At 35.6% G+C, this 19,143-nt stretch overlaps 1 protein-coding gene and 1 long non-coding RNA gene across 2 annotated transcripts in view; both read right to left on the reverse strand.

Moving 5' to 3' along the window:
• The window catches only part of LOC126816795 (centrosomal protein of 192 kDa), a 37,350-nt gene extending 25,415 nt beyond the window's left edge, over positions 1–11,935 (reverse strand). Inside the window, exons 1-7 of the mRNA XM_050543512.2 lie at positions 11,541–11,935; positions 10,911–11,112; positions 6,933–7,076; positions 5,837–5,904; positions 4,858–5,040; positions 3,047–3,173; positions 280–2,259 (exon numbers count right to left, since the gene is read on the reverse strand). Of these exons, the coding sequence (XP_050399469.2) occupies positions 280–2,259; positions 3,047–3,173; positions 4,858–5,040; positions 5,837–5,904; positions 6,933–7,076; positions 10,911–10,989 (2,581 nt within the window). The 5' untranslated portion in view covers positions 10,990–11,112; positions 11,541–11,935. The remainder of the gene's footprint in view (positions 1–279; positions 2,260–3,046; positions 3,174–4,857; positions 5,041–5,836; positions 5,905–6,932; positions 7,077–10,910; positions 11,113–11,540) is intronic.
• A 6,088-nt stretch (positions 11,936–18,023) lies between these two features.
• LOC130012307 (uncharacterized) lies at positions 18,024–19,081 on the reverse strand. Its single transcript, XR_008787726.1, has 3 exons — positions 18,915–19,081; positions 18,497–18,631; positions 18,024–18,166 (listed from the first exon to the last, which is right to left on the reverse strand). It is a non-coding gene; the product is annotated as an uncharacterized LOC130012307 (long non-coding RNA).
• Positions 19,082–19,143: the final 62 nt, after the last annotated feature.

Below are 19,143 nucleotides of genomic sequence, written 5' to 3' on the forward strand. Positions count from 1 at the left end.
GCCTTCCAACCCCCATCCGTTCGTTTTGAGTTCTTAATGAAATGAAATGGGGTTTAACGTCCTATTGTTCTGCTCCGACTGAGCTAATGAAGACAGGAGTTCTTAATGCTTTCAACGGTTTTATCAAATTCTTTGTATGATGACAACTGTACATTTTATGATAATACTGTTGCTTTATTACCCCTGCCACTCATTCTTGAACTGATAATTTGCCCCCAAAACTGATAATTTGCCCAATTAGTTACAATAATTCTAGAAAAGTGTTTTTGATGTACCTACCTGACGTATCTAAATGTGTTTCAGCTAAACGTCTGTCAATAGGCCCCGTTGATAATACAGATTTCATATAACTTGGTGTCATCAAGGGCAGACTGTCAAACAATTCATCGCGTTTAAAAGGAGTACTCTGATAAGATGGTGCTTGACTTATAAAGCTGGGATGTGATTCAGACATTACATGACTCATTCGAGATAAATTCTGCGCCTGAAGTTCATAAAAGCTAGTTTCATCACTGTAGAAACTGTCCTGTGGCACGGTTTCATTGGCCTTACTTTTAACTGGGAAGGGAACTTTAAATTCGCTTTCAGCTTGTTGAGATTCTTTTGGTAAGTATTGTTTGGCGAACTGCGTTGACAGGAGAGATCTGTCTGTTAACAAGGTTGGTTTCTCTGGTTGCTGGTTAGGTAATAAATTATGGTGAAAACTAGGCACTGGTGTCTGCTGTTTCTTGCCATCTTGTTTTTCTTGTACAGGAGGAGAATAAGTTCTACTTTCAATACCTACATCATTTGGTTTGTTTTTTGAATGGAGAAAACTATAACCCCGGGAGTCACTTAATCTAATATCATCGGTTCCTACGGCCAAATCTCGCGACAGTTCTTTATCAGGACTGAAATAGTTGGAGCGTGAGCTGTAGTCACTTCCATCAGGAATATGGTGATCTGCATGTACGGTCCTAGTACTGTCAACAGGGTGGAAGTCTAAGTTACCAGCATGGCTACGACTTGAGGTATGGGTATTTTGATTTTGTTGATATTCTTGAAATCTGTCTGATGGTCGATCAGGCAGTGGATGAAATGATGCTCTGTCATTTTCCATATCTTGAACAGAGGTTCTTTCATCTTCTTTCACCACTTTCCAAGGATCTCCAGATGGATTAGTTTCTTCAGATTCGTAAGATCTGTGACTTTTCCACTGATCACCACTAACAGAGATATAACTGTCTGCTTCTCGAGCAGGAGGACTCAATGAACGATTGTTTTGATCAACTTTTCCAGTTTCGTAAGATCTTCTAGATGTACGTTTTTGTTCCAGTCCTTCAGAAGTAAGTTCATCAACCTTTTCATTTGTTGTCTTCATTGGTAAAGCATTTTTTTCAATATTTGTCTGAAAATGACTTCTGGCTTGGGTATCAGAAAGAACACATTGACGTCCTCCCATGCTAGGACGAGGAGATCGCCATTCCGAAGACTGATGGGTAGCCTCATTTTTAATTGGTGATGTGTAAATGAACTCCTTGGATTGATTTACATAATCACATGTGTCTCTATCAGGTTGATTAATTCTATTCCATTCATTGTCATCTGCGTAACTATCAGACAACTTTTGTGAAGGTTTATCACCATTTTGTTTTTGTGACTTCTCGAAACTAGATGGTATTGACGTTGGGGCACTTCCAGGTCTAGTAGGAAGTGATCCTGTTCTTGTTGAGGGTGGACTAGGAGTCTCTTTTTCTCCTTGACTCTTAAGACTTTTTCTCAACAGATCTTTGGTGGATCCTCGACGAACTGGTAATTTGGACTGTCGATCAGTTTTTTCTGGTCGGGTGTCTTCCTTGGATGAGAGTTCAGCCTTTTTTTCTTGTTCTTTCTGAAGCATTGCTACCAACGTCTCCGTTTTTGTGTCTTTGGCTTTAGATTTAAGTTGAGACAGTGCCATAATTGTGTTGACTAGTTCTGCAGCATTTGATTGCGTTGAGATTTTGCTTATAAAGCTGGATATAGTGCTCACAGACAACACACCACTTTGATCACATAGAGATTGTTCAAGATTTAACAAAGAATTTGTTAAAAGTGAAATATCAACACTATTGTCTTTAGATTTTGGTGAATCAACTACTTCTGATGTACTTGTTTGATTAACTTCAGCAGGAGACTTTGGTTGTACTAACTGTGGTGTCTTTTGTACAACTTTCTGTTGCTGTGGAGTGTCCAAGTCACTGAGGGTAAAGGTTATATCACTCACTACTGATTTGTCGTCTGAAAACAAAAACCAAAACACACAATTTATTAAAATTCTAATTATGATATATTAATTTTTCATTGTCAAGCATGGAGCTCATAATTTGAACACTATCTATTTACAGGAAATGGTGAAGACAGAAATGGGGTTTTAACGTACACTTACTTAGGTCATCTTAGGACTGACATATGATGCAATCTGTATTTCATTTTATCACTCTTGACAAAACCCAGTATAAACATACAGGGTGAAGCAGGTAACTATATCTTACCACAAACTGTCATACAAGGGGGGGTTGGATGGCCGAATGGTTAGCACGAGCATGCTGTATCATAAGGTCTGTCATTGAGTCAACTGGTGTGGTTTCGATCCCCCAGTTATACGTGACATGGAGTAGGGTCGCCTGACCAACCTCATGGGTTTTCTCCAGGTCCTCCGGTTTCCTATGCGCAAGCGAATTATTGAAATAAAATTAAACCATGTGTTGGTCCCGAAATGGCCTAGTTTGAGTCGAGTGGACGTTAAGCCCCATTTCTCTCACTCTCTGTCATGCAAGGTGAAGATCTGCAGTCCAAAACTTAAAACAACTGGGTAAGAATGGTAGGGATAAAAAAATAAATTGAAATTGGGTTGGATAATAATAAGGTGATCTAAAAACCTATGACATAGCATAGCTAAATTTTGATTTGACTTTGACATCAAATCAGATAATCTAAAGTAAATACAACCTCCAGTATCTGACATTAGTAAAGATATGTCATGGATCAGGGTTATGCTAAAATGTTAAATAAATACAATACTTACTTAGATCTTTGGTACTATTAGCAGATTTGTTACCTATATCAGACATAGGTGATGTATTAGCTGTTTTAAACAATGGAAAAGGTTTTCTATTATTAGGTGGTGTTTTAATTCTCATTCCAAACTCAGGCTGAAATAGTCATACAAATTCGATTTACATTCATAGTATACACACAGAGTTTCCTATTCATATGAGGGCTGGCTGAAAAGTTCTAAGCCTGTCTGTGAAAGATCTGTACAAAGTCTATCGTTTCCATTTATTTTTTACATTGTCCCTTTTGAGGTGAACACACTTTTGCTAATGATGTTGCAAGGCCTGGATGCCGGACTGGAGGAAATTTTCTTAACCCACCCTAAAAAAGTTGTTCACGGCTGACAGGATGTCATCATTATTAGGAAAATGATGACCGGCTAGTTCCTCTTTCATATTTGGAATTAGGTCGAATCCATGGTTACAAATCTGCCCAAAATATCATCAGGATCTGTTTCCAAATGACACAAACTGTCACAGGATGTCAGAATTCTGAGACATTTCTGATCCACAGTCAAGAGCTTTGGCGCCCATTTTGCAGAAACTTTGGTGATAATATGCTCAAACTACTCATGAGAGATGCTCACAACACTGGCAATATGTCAGTGGTCAATCGTCAATCAGCCATCACCATGTCATGCACCCGGGTAATGCTTTCTTGAATGGTTGCTGTTGATGGTCTTCCAAGACAAGGGTCATTGTCAAGGCTATCTCTGCCACGCTTAAATTCAGCAAGCCCACTTCTTTATTACGGAAAATTAAGGGGCATCATCCCCTATTTAAGTGGAGACAAAGTTGGCATGTACATGTATCTGTGTTGCAGGTACTTGATGACTGCCCTATACCCAGTTTTGTCCATTTTTGGTGATTTCAATGGGCAGGATCACACGATGGGCTGGTACAAAGAAATGAAATGAGGTTTAATGTCCCACTGTTCTGCTCCGAACTGGGCTAATGATGATGGGCACATGCCATACAGTGTGCTACGAGGAAAATTTTGCCCACACAGCGGCACCACGGCCTACTCTTATATCGATTTACAACAATGAAGGGATCTTTTACATGCACATCAATGAGTGCACAGGACCTTGGTTTTTCGTCCCATCCGAACGACTAGACAGCTGTCCTTGTCAGGCCCTCCATCCTGCATCACTGACAAGGGTGAACCATGCCGGAAAATCTGGATGTACTTTCTCGGCCAATGCAGGGATCGAACATCCGACATCCAGGTTAGGGAGCAAGCATCTTACCCACTTAGCTACCGTGACCCCCCTGGTACAAAGACAATAATAACACTACAGTTGCAGTTCTTATGTCTATTATTCATTTAATGATTGTACTTGTTGGTGGCAAAAGTTTGTATCAACCAGTGATGGGATTTTGCCAATATATTCCGGACATGTGCGACCAGGAATATGCTCAATAGGACCAAGATATAGTGAATAATATTCAAAATTCCAAAATTAATATAGTGTACTGAGTATCTACAGTGTATCTACCACTCAACCCGATATTCATTGATAATAGGTCGGATTGAGTTATGCCCCTTTATTTTTGGTAAAAATGTCCGACAAGAAAAATTCTGAAATCCCAACACTGGTTTCAACCCAACTGATCTATCATTTCTGATTTAGAACTTTTCAGCCAGCCCTCATATTCCATAAGCCATGCTGTTTCCAGTTACAAAGACAGCATGGATATTGTTTCTGCGATGTTTATAATAATAAACAGGTCATACATCAAAGAAATATATATTTAATAATAAAGAATATACTTAACATACACGAGGAAGATCTGGATTGCCCTCTAGTGTTCCAAGATTCTCGGTTCTGTGTGCCCAGTACTCCCCTACTGACAAACGACTCCAGGGATCATTAGGTACGGTACAGTGACTTTGTGACATCACACTACGATATGCCCATTGAGCATCTTGTGATGGTCCAACACTCTCACTCATATTGTCATGCTACAGAGAAGAAAAAAAACCATCACTGATTACAAATATTTGGGTTTGTATTCTTGTATTGTCAATATTGTGAAAGTTAAATCTCTAAAAGGATTATCAGTCCACAATTTGTCCAATTCCATTTAGTTTTACAAAGATTTGATGAAGTGAAAATTCTCTGCAGACAATAAAATCAAGCCAACACAAATTAAAAGCGTTCGAGTAAAATCTAGTGAGAGGCCTGTCACTGACTGAATCCAAGCTCGTAGCCTATCTATCACTGATATCTAGATTTTTTAATTAAATGTTAAATAGTCAATTTTAGTTCATTTTAACTGTAAAAAATACATGATCAACTACAAAACAATTATATACACAGTCAAAGGTCAAAGGATACTGATGACATTTATCTTCAGCAAATATCTAAAAACATAATTCTTAACATAAAGAGGCATTATGTAAGATTTAGATAACGAGCTGGCCATTCTTGCTATAATAGTTCAATACTAAAGAACGAGAAATGAATATATTGAAAATATCATTCCAAGAACTTTAATACGAACAAAGCTATAAATGTTTGAAGTTTTAATAAGAAATAGTGTAAATAGTCTCGATTATCAGGTACCACTGCTATTATATTAAACAAAGTGTTCATATTCCATTTTAAAGAAAATGGCATTGTCTAATCCACACAATATCTTTGTCATCCGATGATCTAGAGAGTTGATTAAATGTCTAAATAATAATTCATATAATATTTGAAGTCAGATTTAGCTCTTACATAATGTATCTTTAAAGATCCAGTTCTAATATTTACCTGACTAAAAATATTTTCTTTGTTGAATTCCTTTTCATCCTCTTCAAACATTTTTAGAATAGCATCTTCTAACAAAAAATATCAACCATATTAACAAATGTAATATGTGTACAAAATATGCCATTTTTTAGAATAGCATCTTCTAACAAAATATATTAACAGTATTAATAAATGTAATATGATGTGTACAAAATATACCATTTTTAGAATAGCATCTTCAAACAAAATATATTAACAGTATTAATAAATTGAAAGGGTTAAATCACTCACTATCCCAATTTTTAGGCAAGACCCCAGATTAAATGAAGGGCTGTCATCTTGCTGTATTTGGGATAGATTTGATTGAACGGGAAGAATAGACACACTCCCTCAAAAGCTCAAGTATCAGAATTCAGAAGCCAATCCAAAAATGGGCAGAGAGGGATTTCTCGGGCCATTGCTTCAGGAATATGATATTAATAGTTCCCTGCCTTCTTCGAAACGTAGGGGACAATTAAAAAATATTGTTGAAATTAAATAGGCCTCTTCGTCTCACTAATGTTAACAATGTATAAAAATTGCAAACTGATCAGATGATAAATGTAGACTATAGAGTGTTCACAAGAAATTGTGACAGACGGAGACGATGGCAATATACAACTATAAAGAATGTGGGGACCCTTCGGGACTAAATCTTATAAAATTGTATAGCCGTCCGATGCAAAAGTTCTAAAATATGAATCCATTTCGATTAAAAATGGTTCAAAAAATATCCTGCAACGTGACATATCATTTATGTCTCAGTCGGGATCAGTCATTGAAAGCCTAATTTTTTGTATCATTTCTACCTACATATCAGCATTCTAAATGATTTGACGGGCTTTTTTGGAGGATGTATGGCATGCGCTATTTCCGAATAGGATAATAGATGCCATTTCTCTTGGGAGGGCTTACTAAATTGAACAATGGTTGGGTAATAAACCGTTATATAAACGAATATCTTTCGTTTTGGTGATGTAAAAATAATTTTCACTCGGCTTTGAGAGCTCATATTTTTATAAGGCGTATAAGGACCAGAATAAATTTTCGGGGGATTATAAAAATTAAAAGCAAAAACCTGTTGAGCGAAATTCATCATCAGCAGGAAAATCTCTATCAAACATTTCTTTCTGTTTAACTGCTTCTTCATTAAATGACATATGAAAGGCCAGATTTGTTGTCTGGGATGGTGGAAGTGGAGCAACCTCTGACTTATTAACATCTGAAATAACAGCAGAAAAAAATAGGTTGCCAGCAACCAAGCATACACCCACGACAGTTTATTCGTCTTGGCAGTCAACAAGGGTGACATAAACATGACCGCTTTGGCTCGATTTTTTATAGCAAGGGTATTCCCTGACAATTGCATTTCAATGTTTTGAGAAGGATTTGAAGCAAAATTATGATAAATTAATTAGTTTGAATATGTTTTTAGTCCAAATATATCATCAAATCACCCAGTTTGTATGCGGGAATGTATCTTTAACATATCATTAATTGCAACAATTTTTTGAAAGATCTGGAAATTTGTAGCACCATGGGTCTTTTGTCAGACGTGGAGAGCGGATTACGCAAAATGGTCACCACATCCTACGTATGACCTATGCATCTTTTCTTACTACATATCTTAGCCTTGTGATCGTCTAGTATTTTCACTTGCCGTCTTTACTTCCCCTTCACGATGTGCATTCTCTTCTTTTTATCTAAATAGTTAAGACGTTTGTCTTCTCAGTAGTTAAGACCTCTCTTACCAGGAATAACAATACAACAGTTCATTTTTACATTTTATATATCATAGCTGGATACATATACATGTAAGCATACTTTGCAATAGATTGCAATAATAAAGTCATTCTCTCAAACCCTTTCCGGCGGGCGAGTCTGCTGATAGAAATTGCTACATCTTATCCCTTCTACTCTAGAATCAAGCTGCTGTCTGACAAATTCTCACATGATAGTTTTGTAGCTTTAGGTTTTGGACCTTCAATTATCTAATTGGTCAAATATGATGTATAAACTTACATTTCAAGTTTCATCAAAATAGGATTAAAATTGTGACCTCTATAGGGTCCACAAGCTAAAAACGTGATTTTTCGTACGATCTGGGGCCGTAATCCATGAAGTTTCGATCCGATACATCATGCCAATACCGAAAGCAACCAAGATCTTTTGGAGATAAACCTATATTTCAAGTTTCGTCAAAATCAGATAAGAATTGTGACCTGTAGAGTGTCCATAAACAAATTGTGGATGGACGTCCGGACGGACAGGGGCGACGACAATATACATGTACGTCCACATGAAAATGTGGGCGTATAAAAACTGGGCATGGCTCTGTCCCTGGGGGTTGGATATGGAACAATATAAATAGGCACAGCCATGTTATTGAAATGATTGATATGTTGAATGTGAACAAAATCTGTTAATCATTGCAACCTGTAGAGTATTTACCGATAAAAACTAACAAAAAAGTGGGTGCGGTACCACAACCCTGGGGGGTCGGGACATGCACCAAAATAAATAGTTGCTATCCATACAGTATAAGGAATAAATATGCCAAAATAATCCATTTAGAATGCCAGTCTGTAGACAAAAAACACAAAAATTGGGCGTGGCTCTATCCCTCGGGGTTGGACATGGATCAATATATTTATAGGTACAAATGTACAACCCTATGCTGTATCATTCCAAATTGGATCCAAATCTGTTAATAATTGCAACCTGTATATCATTTACAGACAAAATATCAACAAAAAGTGGGTGTGGTACAGCCGAAAGGGCATGGGGTGGGGGTGCAGGGGGTTTGGAGGAGGGGGTCGTGCATCAACATCAATAGTTGCCATCCTTAGAGTATAAGGAATAAGTATACCAAGATAATCCATTCAGAATTGTGGCTTTCGGGCGCTAGAGGCAAAAACTGGACATGGCTCTGCCCCTGGGGGTCAGGGCATTCACCAAAATCAATAGTTGATGCCCTCAGGTTATAAGGAATACATATGCCAAGTACCAATCTGATTCATTCAGAATTGCGGTCTGTAAATGACAAACACAAAAATTGGGCGTGGCTCTGTCCCTGGGGGTCGGGACATGCACTTGTCGTCTTTAGGCTATAAGGAATACATATCACAAGTTCAAAGATCCATTAAGAATCGTGGCCTGTAGGCAACACACACAGACACAAAGAAAAATTGGTATGGCTCTGCCCCTGGGGTTGGGCAATCACCAAAAAACAATAGGGGTCATCCTTAAGGTAAAAAAAAGGAATAGGTATGCAAAGTTTCCAAATGATCTGTTAACAATTACGGCCTGTGCGCGAAACACAAGACACAAAAACATTGGGCGTGGCTCTGTCCTAGGGGGTCGGGCATGCACCAAAAATAATAGAGGTTAGCCTTAAAGTATAAGGAATAAGTATAAACAAGCCAACAGTGAGGCTGATGTCCCCGCCGAAATTGCAAAATAAATAGATGACACATATTGATTAATCGCACATTTATTTTTTTCACTAAGTTTCTTCGACAAATGAAATCGATTAGCTTTGCTTAGCTTCAGCTCGAAATGTTAATCATTGAACTCAGTCAAGACATTCACCTTATGGATATCTACATCAAGTTTAAACATTCACCTAATAGACACCTACGCCAAGTTTGAACATTCTACCTCAATTAGAAGGAGAGTTATTGTGTTCCAAAGTCTCGACCAATCAAATTGCTTATCGCTCTGAGCAGAAAATGCTCATTATCGAACTTAGTCAAGGTATTGATGTAATGATACTATACACCAAGTTTCATCACTCTCACTTAATTAGAACTAAAGTTATCGTGTCCCAAAGCTTCAACCAATCAAATTGCTTATCTCTTCTTACCCTAAACCGAAAATGCTCATCTTCGAACTCCATCAAGGCATTGACCTAATAAACACCAATTTCTCAGTTATGCCTGCATGGATTTTCATCAAATTTGGCATGAACAAAACTAAATGCAAGTCCAAGAACTCAGCAGTTCACATTTTAGCTATAGACCATGGTTTTTCTCATGACATTAATCACTTTGTATAAAACTATAAATTTGGTCTGTACAAGTATAGAGACTATAGTGAATTAGTGATACTATAATGGAACAACTTATGTTAAGTATCAGATACTACATGTATAGTGATATATGTCATAGAGACTATAACAGAAAAAACTCATGTTAAGTATCACATGTAAGACTTTTGCTCAAATTTTTGCTCTTTAAATTAGTAGCATTGAATTAATTAATATCTTTGTCAAATTATTAGATTCACATATATGTACTTAAATAAAATAAGTGAATGAAAGACAGATTGTTATATAAAAAATAGTTATAATTTGGTTCCGTGGGAATTAGAATATCATGTTTAATACGTTATTGGAAATTTACTAATTTCATCATGTGGGTTGAGTAACCAATCGTTATAATTAATTACTTCATATTTGACCAATTAGATAATTGAACGCCCAAATGCAAAGATACAAGACTATCATATATTTCGGGCATTTGTCAGACAGCAGCTTGATTCTAGAAGGGACAAGATGTAGCAATTTCTATCAGCAGACTCACCCCAGCTTATATGTATCCAGCTATGATATATAAAATGTAAAAACAAACTGTTGTATTGTTATTCCTGGTAAGACAACCGTGATATATTTCGGGCATTTGTCAGACAGCAGCTTGATTCTAGAAGGGACAAGATGTAGCAATTTCAATCAGCAGACTCACCCCAGCTTATATGTATCCAGCTATGATATATAAAATGTAAAAACAAACTGTTGTATTGTTATTCCTGGTAAGACAACCGTGATGTGGAAGCAAAGACGACAAGTGAAAATACTAGACGATCGCAAGGCTACTAAGATATGTACATGTAGTAAGAAAAGATGCATGGGTCATAGGTAGGATATGGCGACTGGTTTTGCGTGGTCTGCTCTCCACATCTGACAAAAGACCCATGGTACTACACATATTCATAGAGACTGTTGTGAAACTATAAGAGAATCACTATAAGTATCACAGGAAAAAACTTATTATTTTACCTCCTCTTGTGGCTGCATTGTGGTTGGCAGGTGGTCTCAGTTTGGAAGATTGACCAATGGAAGATACTGGAACAGGCATCTTTGTAAAAGGATCTTTTTGGTGTTTAGATGGTTGTTGAGGTCTAGGTGTGTCTTTTAGTGGTTTAATAATTCCACCTGATGGATTTCTAGCACCATGTACATTGTCTGAACGACATTTAGTCTACAAAAGGATAATTTTGTAATTTTTTATATCAAGAAAAAAATTTTATTTGCTTGATGCATAGCTTTCAGTTACTAAAATTAATAAAGAGAGAGAGAGAAATGGGGTTTAACATCCACTCAACATAAACTAGGAAATTTTGGGACTAAGATATGGTTCAATTTTATTTCCACAATTTGCTTGAGCATAGGGGTCTTTAGCAGTGGGAAGAAACTGGAAGACCCCGAGAAAATTCACAATCTGGACAGACGACCCTACTCCTTGTCACGTACAACTGGGGAATTGAAACCATGTCAGCTGACTCAATGACAGACCTTATGATGCAAAGCGCACACACTAACTGTTCGACCATCCAACCCCTCAATATACACTTAAAAACCATCAACCAATCTACATGAACATAAGCAGTCTACAAAAAAAACTCTTACCTCAGGCAAAATTTCACATGTTCGCTTATCTTTTGGGAGACTTTCTGATCTATGAAGGGAAGTGCTGGATTTTCTATTGGTTGATTTAGCAGCAGATGTATCTTGTAAACGTGATGAAGAACTCGATGTTTGAAACTTGGAAGACACGTTGTGTTTTCCTGAGGATCTGCGATCAGGTTTAGTAAAATCAGGTTCAAGTTTTGAACTTGCAAGTTGGCTGGAAGACGTTCTGTAATTGCTATTCCCAATTTCTGCATCTGGTTTTGGATCGGAAGACCATGTTTCATTGTGACCACTTTGAATACTTTCATCATTCTTATCATCTTGTGCATTAGCTTTTAGTCCAAAAGACCCAAAAGATGAATTAAAATTACTGAAAGGATCATTACCCTGGGAAAAATAAATACAAATTATAGTGATTTATTTGATGAGAACTCATTCAATCATTTAAAATGAAATAAGAATTACCAAAAAAAAGGAGAAAATATTGGGACTAATATATAGGACAAGTTTTTTTCAATTATTCGTTTGCGTATAGGGTTTTTTAGCAGTGGGAGGAAGCCAGAGATTCCAGAGAAAAACCACAGGGTTAGGAAATTATCAGTTTATCCATTTTTGTTGTATTTGCTTCTCAGAATCTCGATTTTTATCCTATTCCTATGAGGTTGATAAAAACACAGATTCCACAGCGATTCCACCATAATATCTTAATCACTTCAAATTCTGTTCTTATCAATAAGCAACTATGTATATCACTTTAAATGCTCTGTTGCATTAATAATGGGAAATTTATTTTTTTAGACTAGGCTTCATGAGGTACAATGTACCTGAGGTAAATCAGCAGCATTAAAACCAAACGCTCCCATTCTTTCTCCTTCTCTCTGATAGCTTGATTCTTCTTGTGTTCCATTTAATATATCCTCTAAATGGAAGGAACTGTTATTCAATGGTGTTATTGACTGATTGGTGGTGATCTCAGATTGGTTCGTTTCTGCGAAAAATTGGCTCTGGAGTAAAAAGTCATTCCCTTGACTCGTTCTCCCATCATTAAGCTAAAAATAAAATATTTTAAAATACAAAAATATATCATAATATATAATACATCTTTGATGAATGCATCTGGTTTTTATTTTTGGCTTTGATTTCGTCAAAGGATCTAGTGACAAAATTACGTAATAAAAAACATTACATTTACAGGTTCTAGATTTATCGCAAAATCAGTTTATACATGTTGTTTATAGTAATTCACTGGCATAATGAATAATTCTTGAGATACCTAGCTAAAATTTATTTCTGACCATAAAGCTGAATTCAAGTTCATTTATAAGCAGTAACTTTTTTCATATGGCCTTATAACCATAATATATGTATCACTACATTGAAAAGCAGATATGTTATTGGTTATTTTATGAAACTTACATGAATATCATCGTCTGTCATATAAGATACAGGTTGATGAACAGATGTTTGATATCTACTGGTCATGTGACTTTCTGTTAGAAGATCATTTCCCATTGGACGCTGTCGCTCTTCCTGTAAAATTAATACAAATGTTTACCTTTTGTTTTGTATTTTCTATTTGTCAACCAAAACCATGACCACCATTGTGTGTACACATGGGTCTCGGCAAACAGATTTGAAATAATATCACATGTTTCAATTAATATACAGTCTTAACTGTTTGATAAACATGACAGACATGTTAAGTTTTCCCCCCCCCCCCCAGATTTACTGAAGTGCTAATTGTGACATCCATATCTTTTACAATTTAAGTATTTTTTTTGTCATCAGAATTTTTAATATATCTGATAATTTATGTAAAATATATGAAGAAACACACCCCTGGATAGAGATCAAGATTAGACGTTGTGTGTGGTTGAGCAAATCTATGAGGTGTGGTTGTTTTACTTGTTGGTACTCTAGGATTACCATCATCACTGAAGTAGAAAAAACAAAATATTATGTTTCACTAATATTTCAACATACTAAGATAAAAATTCAAAAATTAAATTATTCCTACATTTCCTGTTAAAAAACAAGCTAGTGATGGGATTTCAATTTTTTTTTGTCGGACATTTTTACCGAAAATAAAGGGACATAACTCTTATAGTTATTTAAGATGGCAGTTTTTAAACCACACACAAAAATCACATGTAAACAAAATATTCAAATTTGTCCGTAATAAAAAAATAGGTGCACCTCGTTATTTTTCATATTTAATTCACGTACGGTATTCAAATTTATGTCAGTAATATTCCTGCAAAATTCGTAATACGATAGAATGAAAGTGTGCCGACTACTGCCGATCTGTACTGTTTCAAATCCCTCCAAAATTACCGTATTTTCGGGTCATAAGTCGCTACATTTTTCAGCAGAAGTCTGGCATTCATCTTATACTCCGTTACGACTTATGTACAGAGGGTAAGAATATGATATCCCGAAATTTTTGGGCCAATAAACGTCGTTATACCACAACGAGCGAATGACACCATCCGCTAAATAATCGCATTCTACTTTAGCACGCGCTATCGTCTAAAACAATAAAGTACTTACACTAGATTACTTATTTCTTTATTTAAAAACATAAACCCCATTCAAAATATGATCATAAATCTGAGAATATGCCATCAAAATAGAATCTTTTCTTCGAAATTAGGAGCGTGTATTTTGTCACGTATTCTTCGAAATTAGAAGCGTGTATTTTGTCATGTATTTATTTCATAATTTCACGCGTCTCGCGAGATTTCTAATATCGGTTCAGTTATCGTACTTTAACCGCCTGAAGCTGTTTTTCTTTCAAGTTTAATCAGATTTTCTTCAAACAAGGACAACTTTGCTCTGAAAATTCTAAACACACTTCAAACGACGCAATTTTGATAACTTCTTTCTAAAACCGGCAAGTTCATAGGTACATATCACTTACCGTCATAGATGTAGAGTAACGGAATCTGGCGAGGTTTCACGAGTGCTGTAACCGCGTGCTAGCAATGTCTAGTATTTTTCGGATATTTGTGTGTGTGAAATAGCTTTATTTAACGCTCGCTTCCACCGAAGTGATATCGCAGAGGAATTATAATGACTGTCTATTGATCTGGGCTTTATATACTCTTACAATATGTGACTTCTATGACTAGTTTATACATATTGTCGGCTCACATCAATGCGATTAAAATGTCCGACAATGCAGAAACCACGAGGTTAACACGAAGATTAAAATTATAATGGATTGATGAATAGTCCGACAAAGAGGAAACAATGGCTTCTGTTTAAGATTAGATTTATGAATTGTCCGACAAAGGATTAAGTCAGTCAATCAAGGCAGATTATATAGTTAATCGAGGTAGGTTTATAGACCGTATAACACGATAAATACGTTGATTCAGAATATACGGGCAAAATCCCATCACTGCTCACAACATATCTTTTAAGTTATAAATGTAATATTTATTATTACCTTTCAGGACCACTGCTTCCATCCCCTAGCCCTACACCACCAACAACACTTGAATCTGGAGAATCACTAACCTCTCCTTCACCAGACTGTCTTTCAAATACAGATTTTACAGACGTTTGACCAACTAAACCTAAAATTTGAATTATTTTTTATAGATATCTGTATTAAATAGACAATTCAGGGTATTTTTGTCATTGAAGCAGAATTTGAACTCAATCTGTATTCAAACAGAGTGCTAGAAGGCAAATCTGCTCGGACAACAATTGGATGCCAACTGTTTTCATCCCATCCAAACGACCAGACACTGTTCCTCGCCAGGCCCTCCATCCAGCACCAATGACAAGCGGAAATGTTAGCTTGAGTGACAAGCTAAAATCCTCTGATATTTTCACAATTTATTGTTTATAATAAAGAAAATATATACCTGCTTCACGTAAGTATGATTGTTGTTGTGAGATGTTCCTAGTTAATATAGATCCATTTGGTTCATCATCTGTTTCACTACCTTCCCCATCACAATATCTCTGACCACTGTCACCCAATAGGTTAAATGATGGACCTGTCCAATCTACTACAATAAAATATAACGTATTACTTATAGTTCAACAGATATTTCATAATCAACTACAACCCCTCCTCCCACACACACACACACACACCCTAAAAAAATTGTACTTAAATTAAAACTGTACTTAAACTGCAAGGGTAATAAGAAGAAGGATTATCAACAATACCTGTATTTTGAGTAAAGTTTGGTCGACCAGGTAATTCTCTTCTTTCACCTGTACTATAAACAGCAGGACTTACTCGAAAATATTTCTGATCTAAATTCCAACCTAAAACAAACATAGATAAATTAATAGATAAAACGTCAGCCTATCTAGAAACAAAACAAAGCTCATTATAATTCTTCAAATTAAATATTTTTGAAAGAGAATTCATGGAGGAAAAATACAGACCCTGAAGTTTTCCAAATTTTTACAAAAACAGACATATGTACAAACTGTACATGTAGCAAAGTTTTTAAGAAAATGCCTACATTAACTTACTTTCTTCTCCTACAGCACCATGTCTATCTTCAACAGACCCTTCATTAATATCATCCTCAGCATCATCAGTATTTACACCAAGTTTATCATCATCAGTTAATGTTTTCTGAACTTTGAACCCAGAAGCTCCAAACTCTTCATCATCTGTAGAAGCAACTTCTTCCAAATCACTGAAATCTTCATCCAACAATTGTAGCTCATCAGCTTCAAATTGCACATCATGGATGCTGGCATCCATTTCACACCCTTCTGATACATCACCAAGAATACCACCACCAAATAAAGACATTGCAACAGCCGCCTGCTGGTTACCTTTCCCAACAACAGCAGAATTACCGTCAGGTCTCTTTTTAACTGTGTCCATAACATGGCTGCTTCCGATGGCGTGATTTTTAGAATCCTGTTTTGACGAGTCACGCCAGTCATTTGAATCAGCAGTTGATTGTCCATTTAATGATGATTGTTGGTGTGAATAGCTAGGGGTTAGTCGATTAACGAAAGTACTCTGTTGATTGGTCGAGGTCATATTTGACATCTGTCCTTGTTTTACTGTAGATAAATTGTTAATCAACAGGGCACTTGAGGATAAATCTGTAATAAAAAATTCAAATACGATTTGCAAAACCCCTTTTATGATAGAAATTATTTAAAATATAAAAACCAATAATTCTACTAGGATACATGTACATGTAAATCAGCTTTCAAATTTTATAAAGATTATTGCAGAAAAAAAATGGGTTTATGATGATATTGAATATAATAATAATCATCAATATACGTACATTAATAGTACAAAAAATATTTTATTCATAATACTACTACATTATAAGTCTGAACCAAAAGATTTTGATTACTGAATTAAAGATACATTATGGGAGATTCGATAATGATTTGGCAGTTCTCACTATAATAGTTAAATCTAGATAATGTAAAGGCAATTTGCTGAAAATTTCATTTAAATTGATCCACTATGAACTGAGAACTAAGCGGTTGAAATTTCCGGGTAGCCTTGATCATCATTACTAAAGTCAGTACGATAAACAGCATACTCTCGATTATCCATTTAATCGTTAAATCGTGAAGGAGAGTTATGCAGTAAATCGGCTCATTTCCACTAAAGATCGCGGGCTAGCGATGCCATCTAGAGTTGATTATGGTCTGGATAGGTTAATTAATGTCTAATTAATAATTTAGATAACATTTCAGGCCTAAAGGAAGACCTGAAATAGGCAGATTTATGTATGTATGTTTAAATGAATGGTGAGAGGAAATAAATTAGTAATTTAAAACTAAAACTATCATCATGCAATAAAAATATTAACTTTTATTATTTTCTTTTCAGTGTCATTATATATGGTAAATAGATTTAATGAATAAATGAAATGACGTACAGTCCTGTTCCATGTGGGCTAATGAAGATAGGCATACGCCATACAGTGTACAATGAGGGAAATAGTTGAATTTCAACTGTCAAGGTTTTTTTTTTGACGGGCATGGCTAAGTGTACATGGGACTTCATTTTTTGCACCACTGGCACTGACAAGAGGAAACCAAACTGCAAAATCCTGGGTAACTTTCTCAGTCAACACTGGGATCCAACCCTGGCGCGCCTTACTCACTGAGCGAACGTATCTCTTTAAATTACAAGCAACATTCTCTTTGTCACATTCATTTATCAATTATAATTCATGCAGTTTATAATTTACGTATTAGTTTGTGTAGTAACTATGTATAAACTATGTATAAACTTTATCATGATAATTAAATGATGCTGTGTAATGGTAAATAACAAATTATAACCCAAGATGACAAGAACAGCGTGCATAGACTTACCAGTAAAAATAAGGTCATTGTCTAAACATAAAAGTTTAAAATATCAGTAAAAATATCTGACTAGAAGAACAGTGATATAAATTCAATTAATGAGATTATGAAATCTATTCTAACGAAAATAATACACACAAAGCAATGGATTGTTCTTAGAGTTACTAACTATTCTACATAGACTTGAGTACAGTTTTATGAATAAAGCATGCCAGTTCTCACCATTCATAGCTTCAACATGTATTAATCCTAAAGATGATCTAGCACTGACATCATTGCATCCTGTTTCCTCACTTCTTCTATAAATACAAACATTATACATGTACCAATATTCAAACATCAACAGAAATACTGGTATACAACTAGTACTTCAATAGATAAATGGGGTTACCATCTTACTGTTCTAAAGCAACTGGGCTAATGAAAACAGGTTACTTCAATAGGAATGATGCAGAAGTGGTCATATAGTCTTAAACTACAGTATCATATAACTCTTTTCTATTTGCAATCAGTTACTAGCTTTTTAGAAAGATTCATCTCATGGGATCATTAATATTGTTGTGGGCCAAGAGCTTATAATGTCATAAAATTTTTAATTAAAATTAATAGATTTTATAATTTTAAATTACCTTGACTCGGATTTGTCTGATCCATTGGAGCCACTGAATGTCAACTTTTCAAAATCTTGATCATGTTGTGGAGGCATATTAGGAGTGGTATTAATAAATGATCCCCTTGGATCAGATGACAATGGATCTCTGTTCCTTAAGAAGATAGAGTAGTACATTTCATTATACATATGTATAAACTAATTTTCTGCCAATTATTTCATGACAAAAAAGGTTATTTTGACAGTAGAGATTCTACATCAGAGGTATCTTTATTCTTTACCATATAGATCTAACCAACTACATGTACATGGAACAGTAAATCAATATCATCTGCACTGGAATATCGCTTGTAACGACAATCTAATCTAATAACTATCAAATAGATTGGTACTTATACTGTAAAATATTAATCCATTGCATTATAATTAAAACTTACTTGACATTATCTCTTGGTCTCACAACTGTCGAAGCTGCTAGCGGTCTTGGTGTTATGCATACTGTATGGTCATCTAATGATTGTCTCAGGCCATTTTCAGTCACAAAGGACAAATCTTCCATTAAATGTGAAGAAAGTCTGGAATCCATTGTACATCATCTGATCATCTGACTGTAAGTTCAAAACAGAATGAAATAATACAACAAATGGTTCAAACTAATAGATTACA

The sequence above is a fragment of the Patella vulgata genome, chromosome 3, assembly GCF_932274485.2.
Source record: "Patella vulgata chromosome 3, xgPatVulg1.2, whole genome shotgun sequence".
Lineage (NCBI taxonomy): Eukaryota > Metazoa > Mollusca > Gastropoda > Patellidae > Patella > Patella vulgata.